The sequence below is a fragment of the Cebus imitator genome, unplaced genomic scaffold (assembly GCF_001604975.1).
Source record: "Cebus imitator isolate Cc_AM_T3 unplaced genomic scaffold, Cebus_imitator-1.0 Scaffold11, whole genome shotgun sequence".
Taxonomy (NCBI): domain Eukaryota; kingdom Metazoa; phylum Chordata; class Mammalia; order Primates; family Cebidae; genus Cebus; species Cebus imitator.
Genome location: NW_016107326.1, coordinates 4,138,758 through 4,147,262, shown reverse-complemented (window position 1 = coordinate 4,147,262; position 8,505 = coordinate 4,138,758). Strand labels below are relative to the sequence as shown.

Here is an 8,505-nt window from a genome sequence, read left to right as displayed (position 1 = left end):
CAATTCTCCTGCCTCAGCCTCCTGAGTAGCTGGGATTACAGGCACGCGCCACCATGCCCAGCTAATGTTTTTTGTATTTTTAGTAGAGACGGGGTTTCACCATGTTGACCAAGATGGTCTCGATCTCTTGACCTCGTGATCCACCCGCCTCGGCCTCCCAAAGTGCTGGGATTACAGGCTTGAGCCACCGCGCCCGGCCGGAATCATTAATTTCTTAAAACAGTGTTGAATAACATCACGAATGTCTAATTTTAAAAAATTAACAGCACCAGACAACAGTAGACACTTCAAAATCTAAAGCAGTCAAAGCAAACTATCAAATTCAAAGCCTAAAGATACAGATATATAGTTTAGGTTTAACGTTCCAACTTTATTAATAATATTAGAAAAATTCTAGCTTGTTAAAAAATTAGTAACAATCATTCCTAATTACATCAAACTTATGCTCTAAACTCCTATGTATGTTCACATCTATGATCTGCTAACCATTGCTACTCGATATCCCTCTTTTCTTCACCTTGGCAACCAGTTCGTCTCTTGTTGTATAGGTTGGAGCATCTGTCACTTTGATGCCTTCAGCCATACTAAGTATTTTATCCATAACTTTTTGAGGGTATCTGAAAAAGAAGGAAAAGCCACTTTAACAAAGTGTTTTCTCTAAGGTACTACTTGTGCTGTGCAAATACAGGCCGCAGGAACTGCATTTCCTGGCTGCAATCAAGAAGGTGCACCAACCGCCAAGAAGTGTTTCCTGGAACCCCATCAACAAGCGCCCTAAGGTCGGGGAGGCAGGGTACCTCCTCACTAATCTTAAACCTAGCGCCCGTCCCCGAGAGCATGGTCAGCCAACACCAGCAACCCTACCAGCAGCCCCCCACGGCACGGGGCACACAGACGTCCGGGAATCCCGTCGGCTCCTCGCAGGGACGCCCTTCTCACCCTTAGAGGGCAGCCGGGCCTGCGGATTCCCGCGCTTCACAACTTCCCCTTCCCCGCCCAAGCCGGTGCCGCCGAGGGCGCGACGGGCCCCGGTCTGCAGGTGGCAGACAAAATGGGGCGTGCTGTTTAGGGACGCTGCCTCACTCACCGGCACCCGAGGAAGACGTGGTTCGCCCAGGCCATGGAAAAGGAGATGAGCTGCTGCAGCTGCCGGTTCCGGGTCCCGCTCTCGGCGTCGGCAGCTTCATCCGTGCTAGCGCAGGCAGCGCCGCCAGCGGGGGCCAGGTCCCCGGCGTTGCGGAGCAAAAAATCCCGGCGGTGGCGCCAGTGTTTGTCAGTCTCGCCGTCGCAGCGCAACGCCTCCACCCAGGCGGCCACCCGCGGGTTCTGGCTCAGGTACTCCGACACGTCCTGCGCCATGTTGGGCCTACAGGCCGCGAGCACAGCTGCACCGGGAGACAGGCGCGGCGCGCGGGAGCGAGCGGCCCTGTCACTGCGGCCTGCACCGGCGGCCCTCTAGAGAACGCCCCTCCGGAGGCCCAAACACCAAACAACAGCGCCCGGAGCAGCCGAACCGCCCACTTCCGCCCGCCGCCGCCTTCTTCCCTTTTATAACCTCGCCGCCGCCGAGCGCCCTCGCGTTCTTCCGGCGCGAGCCGGCGCTCCCAGGACGCTTTGCGGCGTCGGGGCGGCCGCGACGCTGCGTCCCCGTCTGGCCACTAAGGGGATCGGGGGTGGGCGGAGTAGGCGGGCGTGGGGCGTTGGGTGCCTCCCGCCCCCCGAGGGCGGGCTGCAGGTCCCGCTGGCCCCGGACGCCCAAGTCTCGGCGGAACCGCAGGCGTCCTGGCCTCGCTTTGTGACGCCGCGCTCTCCTGCCGCCCTACCCCCACGCCGGGCCAGCTGCGGCGCTGGGAGAAGAGGCCAGCGGGGCTGGGCCGGGGCAAGCGAGGCAGCCGGGCGCGGCGGGCAAAGTCCTCCTGGGCGGCGTCCCGGGGGACCTTGAGCCGCCGGCAGCTGCGGGGCCTTTGGTGTCCGCCCTGAGACTGCCTGTGGGTGAGCTGGGCCAAGACACACAAAAGCCGGCCTCCATGTTCGTAGAGTGTCGGGCACGGCGTGTCGCGCTGCTTTCAGTGTGCCCCAGGGGAGCGTTCCGAGGCCGTCGGGGTCTCGGCGCAGTCGGGAGGGCGGGGGTGCCGGTCCCCTTACACAGCAGCCGTAGACAGTAAGGTCACAAGAGGCCCGGCTCCGTGATGCCGTGAGGCTTGCAGCCTTTGAGGCTGTCCCCGGCCCCGCAGCGGTTGCGCTTTTCTCGCAGTTCCTTAGGTCTCTAGTTAAGGCAGGCATTGCCTTCCTGTTTTGGTCAGCAGCAGAACGACTCCACTCCGACAACGTTCTGTCTCTAGGATTTCCTAACATCAACAACTTTACCTCCGACCGGCAGATGTCCGGAGGTGGAGTGGAAATGTGCCTATTTTATCTGTAGGGCCCCAACCCTGTCCCTCTTAAAGCTATTTTTTCCTTCTGTATATATTTTTAACACTATACATTTCCCACAGTTATGTACTCTTACGGCTGGCTTGCTTATTGTTAGGTTTTCTATTTCGGGTATACGTGCGCTCTAAGATTAATTTTAATACAGTGATATAAATTATGAAATGTTTCTTTCAATAAATGTAGACTTTCATGTAAAAATGCTTGAATCAGAATAATCAAGCCAAAAAAACGGTCACTTTAGGTAAGATCAGAGTTTAACGGGGTAATTTGTGTGCATACTGGAACAATCAAAATACAGCTATTATAAGAAACCAGTATTGTCTCTTCCTGTCATACCAAACGAAAATGCATAAAAATGGGGGCACAAAGAAATTTTGAAGCTTATGATTTTTCCTTATAGTTTGCTATTCTTTCCTCCTTTTCACAGATAATTGCTGCAAATGTAGAGGGGTGGACGGATTGCAAAAATCTGGCTGTTTAAAAGATGGAGAAATCATGGTTTCTCCTTTCATGAATTCATTTGCTGTTCAGTTCCTTTCACGAATTCATACCATAGCAAGTGAAGAAGCTGTGATCACATACCTGCGTGATATGTGTGAGGTTTTTTTTGTTTTTTGTTTTGTTTTTTTTTTTTTTTGAGACGGAGTTTCACTCTTGTTACCCAGGCTAGAGTGCAATGGTGCGATCCCGGCTCACCGCAACATCCGCCTCCTGGGCTCAGGCAATTTTCCTGCCTCAGCCTCCTCAGTAGCTGGGATTACAGGCACGTGCCACCATGCCCAGCTAATTTTTTGTATTTTTAGTAGAGACGGGGTTTCACCATGTTGACCAGGATGGTCTCGATCTGTTGACCACGTGATCCACCCGCCTCGGCCTCCCAAAGTGCTGGGATTACAGGCTTGAGCCACCGCGCCCGGCCGATATGTGTGAGTTTTAAATCAAGGATGTTCCCACGGCTGGGCACCGTGGCTCACGCCTGTAATCCCAGCACTTTCGGAGGCCGAAGCGGATCACGAGGCCCGGAGTTCAAGACCAGCCTGGCCAACATAGTGAAACCCCATCTTTACTAAAAATAAAAAATATTAGCCGGTGTGGTGGCACGCGCCTGTAGTCCCAGCTACTAAGGAGGCTGAGGTGAGAGAATCGCTTGAACCTGGGAGGCGGAGGTTGCAGTGAGCCCAGACCATGCCATTGCACTCTGGCCTGGGTGACAGAGACTCTGTCTCAAAAAATAATGAATGTTCTCAGCTTTTTTCTTGTTGCCCTATAGTCTTCCTCCCACTCGTGGGCTTCATTGCCTTGAAGGGAGAACAAATAGAGCCTGAATTTCAAAATATTTTTTAAATTATAATAAAAGCAATAAAGTCTGAAAGGTGGCATACTCATTTGCAAAAGCCAGGTGCTTGGCAGAAAAATGTACAGGTATTTTTCTTTTTTGATTCTTAAAAAGTTGACTGTCTGTGTAAAGATTCAGAGACACTGAACCACAAGCAGCTGGGACTGCAGGCAGGCACCACTATGATGGGCTAATTTTTTATTTTTTTTGTAGAGACAAGGTTTCACTATGTTGCCCAGGCTGGTTTTGAACTCCTAATCTCAAGCAATCCTTCTGCCTCAGCTGCTGCAGCTGCTTTTTTTTTTTTTTTTTTAATAGAGACGGAGTTTCACTATTTTGGCCAGGCTGGTCTTGAAATCCTGACCTCATGATCCACCCACCTCGGCCTCCCAAAGTGTTGGGATTACAGGCGTGAGCCACCACACCCTGCCCTCAGCTTCTTAAAGTGCTGGGATTATAGGCATGAGTCACTGTGCCTGGCCTCATTTTTTTGGCCTCTTTTTTTTTTCAAAGACCTTCCGGGCCAGGCGTGGTGGCACTCACGCCTGTAATCCCAGCACTTTGGGAGGCTGAGGTGGGCAGATCACAAAGTCAGGAGTTTAAGACCAGCCTAACCAATATGGTGAAACCCCATCTATATTTAAAAAAAAAAAAAAAAACCTTCCCACCTACAGAGACAAATTACTCTCTAAGCTGGGGAAGACGTTCAGAGAGAAAGGATGAGAGGAGAACTTAGATGATAACTAGGAAAATCTATGGAAGCAGGAAATAAGATGCAAGGAGGGAAGTGTTGGCTGTTATAAATTGCTGGATAGGCCCGGCGCGGTGGCTCACGCCTATAATCCCAGCACTTTGGGAGGCCGAGACGGGTGGATCACGAGGTCAAGAGATCGAGACCATCCTGGTCAACATGGTGAAACCCTGTCTCTACAAAATACAAAAATTAGCTGGGCATGGTGGCACACGCCTGTAATCCCAGCTACTCGGGAGGCTGAGGCAGAAGAATTGCGTGAACCCAGGGGACGGAGGTTGCGGTGAGCCGAGATCGCGACATTGCACTCCAGCCTGGGTAACAAGAGCGAAACCCCGTCTCAAAAAAAAACAAAAAGCAAAAAAAAAATAAATTGCTGGATAGATTTTGGTCTAAGAGCAGAAGGACTTGGCTCTGCCTAAGTTTCTGAGAGAAGACAGCCCAATAGTGCTCTGAGCCTGTATGCACAGGCCTTGAGAAATGAGCATGGAGAGGGCCTTTTATAGCTTTGATAACCAACTATACGCCTCCCTTCTCTGCCCTTACACAGCATGTATATATATACACACACACACACACACAGACGCGTGCAGGTATATCTCACAGGGCCTAGAGGAGATCCAAAAAGTTCCCAAAAGAGAGTTGAATGGTGAAGTGCCTACCAAGTACCAAGGTCAAAGGTGAATGACGCTGGGGGTGGTCAGCCTGTCAGCAAAGGAAGATGCAATGAGTTTTCAGCAAGTCATCAGACCAATGCCCATCAGGCCACATCTGTAGGAGAGGACCCTCAGCCTCTCCTGAAATGATCAGTGTGCATTGCTTGGGCTGGGAGATCAGGCAGTTACACTCTCAGCAGAACCCACAGGGAAGAAGGCACAAGACAATGCTAGAATGGTAACCAAGCCTCGCCCCACCACTGCCCTCACTAGAAATCTGCTCAGAGGAGAAAAGGGAGAGAATTCTAATGAACTGAGAGAGATCCACTATCATCCCAAATTGAGTTTCAAACCACAAGTTCACAAGATGGAATTTCCTGCTCTAAGCAGAAGCCCATTCATTGAAACTGGTGCTGTAGCATGTCTCTCTCTCTGAAGACATCCGATAAAAATTCTAGCGGCAAGCTGGCCTTTCTGCAGATGACTTTCCGGTGGAGCAACATGAAGGGATTGCCCCTGTTCCTGGATGTGATTACAGAAGCAAGAAAGCCTTTGGCAGGAAGGTCTGCATGTGGAGTGCAGAGGCTTGTGAGGAGCAAATACTCCAGTCATGGCCAAGGTTAGACTTGATGTGAGACACACTTCATCGGGAGGGGAAATCCTTTACACAAATGATGTGTGAGGATAAAATCTGCCAAATTACAGTGATAAGGTGTGATGTCCTTAAAGTTAAAGCAAGATAATGTTTTAAAAGTGTGATCCCTTGTGTCAGAAGCTTCGAGAAATCAAATAGGAGGAAGATTGGTAGTAACAGTCTGATTAGGGATTGGAGCCACATGCGAGCTTAGCAAAAGCAGTTTTACTGCAGTGATGAAGACAGACTCCATATCAGAGTAAGTTCAGGAGTCAGAAATGGAGATATCTAGCTGTAAAGGGGAGAAGAGGGAGGAAGCTGGACAGGGTCATGGGGTCAAGGTGGCTTTTCAATTTCAGATGGGAATAGCCTCAACATGTGCCCCACTGCTTGAGGGCAGCTCACAGAGAAGGGGAGTTTGAGGATCCTGAGGAGAAAGAAGGTAATTAGCAATTTCTGAAGACATAGGTGTGGCTGGGATCCACACCCAGGCGGAGAGATTACCCTTAGCTGGGCAGACACTTCCTCTATTTTAAAAGAAGAGGTTTAGGCTGGGCGCGGTGGCTCACGCCTGTAATCCCAGCACCGTGGGAGGCCGAGGCGGGTGGATCACGAGGTCAGGAGATCGAGACCATCCTGGTCAACGTGGTGAAACCCCGTCTCTACTAAAAATACAAAAAATTAGCTGGGCACGGCCGGGCGCGGTGGCTCACGCCTGTAATCCCAGCACTTTGGGAGGCCGAGGCGGGTGGATCACGAGGTCAAGAGATCAAGACCATCCTGGTCAACATGGTGAAACCCCGTCTCTACTAAAAATACAAAAAATCAGCTGGGCATGGTGCCGCGTGCCTGTAATCCCAGCTACTCCCAGCTACTCAGGAGGGTGAGGCAGGAGAATTGCCTGAACCCAGGAGGCGGAGGTTGCGGTGAGCCGAGATCGCGCCATTGCACTCCAGCCTGGGTAACAAGAGCGAAACTCCGTCTCAAAAAAAAAAAAAAAAAAAAAAATTAGCTAGGCTTGGTGATGTATGCCTGCAATCTCACTACCAAGGAGGCTGAGGCAGGAGAATCAGTTGAACCCGGGAGGTGGAGGTTGCAGTGAGCCGAGATCACTCCACTGCACTCCAGCCTGTGTGATGGGAGCAAGACTCTGTCTAAAAAATAAAAAAGAAGAGGTTTGTAAGTTTGGAGGTGGGAAGTTGATGTGGAGGCCGTCTGATGGTGCAGAGAATGCTTGAGGTAGATATTTTAGAGGGCAGGAGAGGAATCTGCCTAGATGAACATAGTTGTTTTTTTTTTTTTGGAGACGGAGTTTCGCTCTTGTTACCCAGGCTGGAGTGCAATGGCGCGATCTCGGCTCACCGCAACCTCCGCCTCCTGGGTTCAGGCAATTCTCCTGCCTCAGCCTCCTGAGTAGCTGGGATTACAGGCACGTGCCACCATGCCCAGCTAATTTTTTGTATTTTTAGTAGAGACGGGGTTTCACCATGTTGACCAGGATGGTCTCGATCTCTTGACCTCGTGATCCACCCGCCTCAGCCTCCCACAGTGCTGGGATTACAGGCTTGAGCCACTGTGCCCGGCCCGAACATAGTTTTTCTGGCCAATTTAAAATTACAGGCTGGGCGTGGTGGCTCATGCCTGTAATCCTAGCACTTTCGGAGGCCTAGGTGGGCAGATTGCTTGAGCCCAGAAGTTCAAGACCAGCCTAGTCAACATGGCAACCCTGTCTCTACAAAAAATACAAAACTTATTTGGGTGTGTTGGTACATACTTGTAGTCCCAGCTACTCGAGAGGCTAAGGTGGAGGAGTCACCTGAGCCCACGAGGTCAAGATTGCAGTGAGCTATGATGGCGCCACTGCACTCCAGCCTGGGGAACAGAGGGAGACTCTGTCTCAAAAAATAAATTTAATAAAATAATAAAATAAATGTGCACACAAAAATGAACATCTACATAGAAAAAAAGAAGCATAAATGAAAGTAAACAATCTCTCTCACTTGCTCCAGTCCCACTCTGTGGACATCAGTGTGCGACCCTGGCTGTGGGACCCCGACCCACGGAGGCAGGCGCTCAATAGACTCGAGGCAGGACGCATGGTGACCGGTACTGACTTTGTTGGGATCTCCGGGCGCGCGCGCTTTCTTTGTTCGGTTGACTTTATAGGGACAGAGGGCCTGGGGCAGTAGGAGAGCTGACCTGGCAGGTAGTAATTGGCTAGGTTGATTGCTGGGCAGGAAGCCTGCCGGGCGGGAGCTTGTGGGACGGGAGGTTACAGGAGAGCTGGTGGGGCGGATGGTGATTAGTTCAGTGGGCCGCTGGGTGGGAAGGTTGCTGGTCTTGGGTCCGGCCAGGATAGAGTGAGATAAGGGACCCTCCCTGTGGGGGAGGAAGGGCCTTCCTTTTCGGGAATTCGGCCCTTTCCACATGGCTGGGGAACGGGGCCAAAAGTCCTCTACCAGACAATCAGCATTCATGTCATTTCTATCTTTATTTCTTTGGGTGATTATTGTCAGAACTATGAATTAAATGCTTATACATCAATTTCTTAATTTTTAATTATTTATTTATTTAGAGATAGAGTCTTGCTCTGTCACCTAGACTGGACTGCAGTGGTGCCATCTCGGCTCACTGCAACCTCTGCCTCCCAGGTTCAAGCCATTCTCCTGCCTCAGCCTCCCGAGTAGCTGGGACT

At 51.0% G+C, this 8,505-nt stretch overlaps 1 protein-coding gene across 3 annotated transcripts in view; it reads right to left on the bottom strand.

Annotated features, from left to right (window-relative positions):
- LOC108318413 (CDKN2A interacting protein) overlaps positions 1 to 1,742 on the bottom strand; it is a 4,136-nt gene extending 2,394 nt beyond the window's left edge. The window contains exons 1-2 of one of the 3 annotated variants that reach the window (XM_017549454.1): positions 1,088 to 1,742; positions 487 to 617 (exon numbers count right to left, since the gene is read on the bottom strand). In XM_017549454.1, coding sequence (XP_017404943.1) covers positions 487 to 617; positions 1,088 to 1,359 — 403 coding nt within the window. In that variant the 5' untranslated portion in view covers positions 1,360 to 1,742. The remainder of the gene's footprint in view (positions 1 to 486; positions 618 to 1,087) is intronic. The other 2 variants (XM_017549471.1, XM_017549456.1) reach the window with 2 other exon arrangements.
- Positions 1,743 to 8,505: the final 6,763 nt, after the last annotated feature.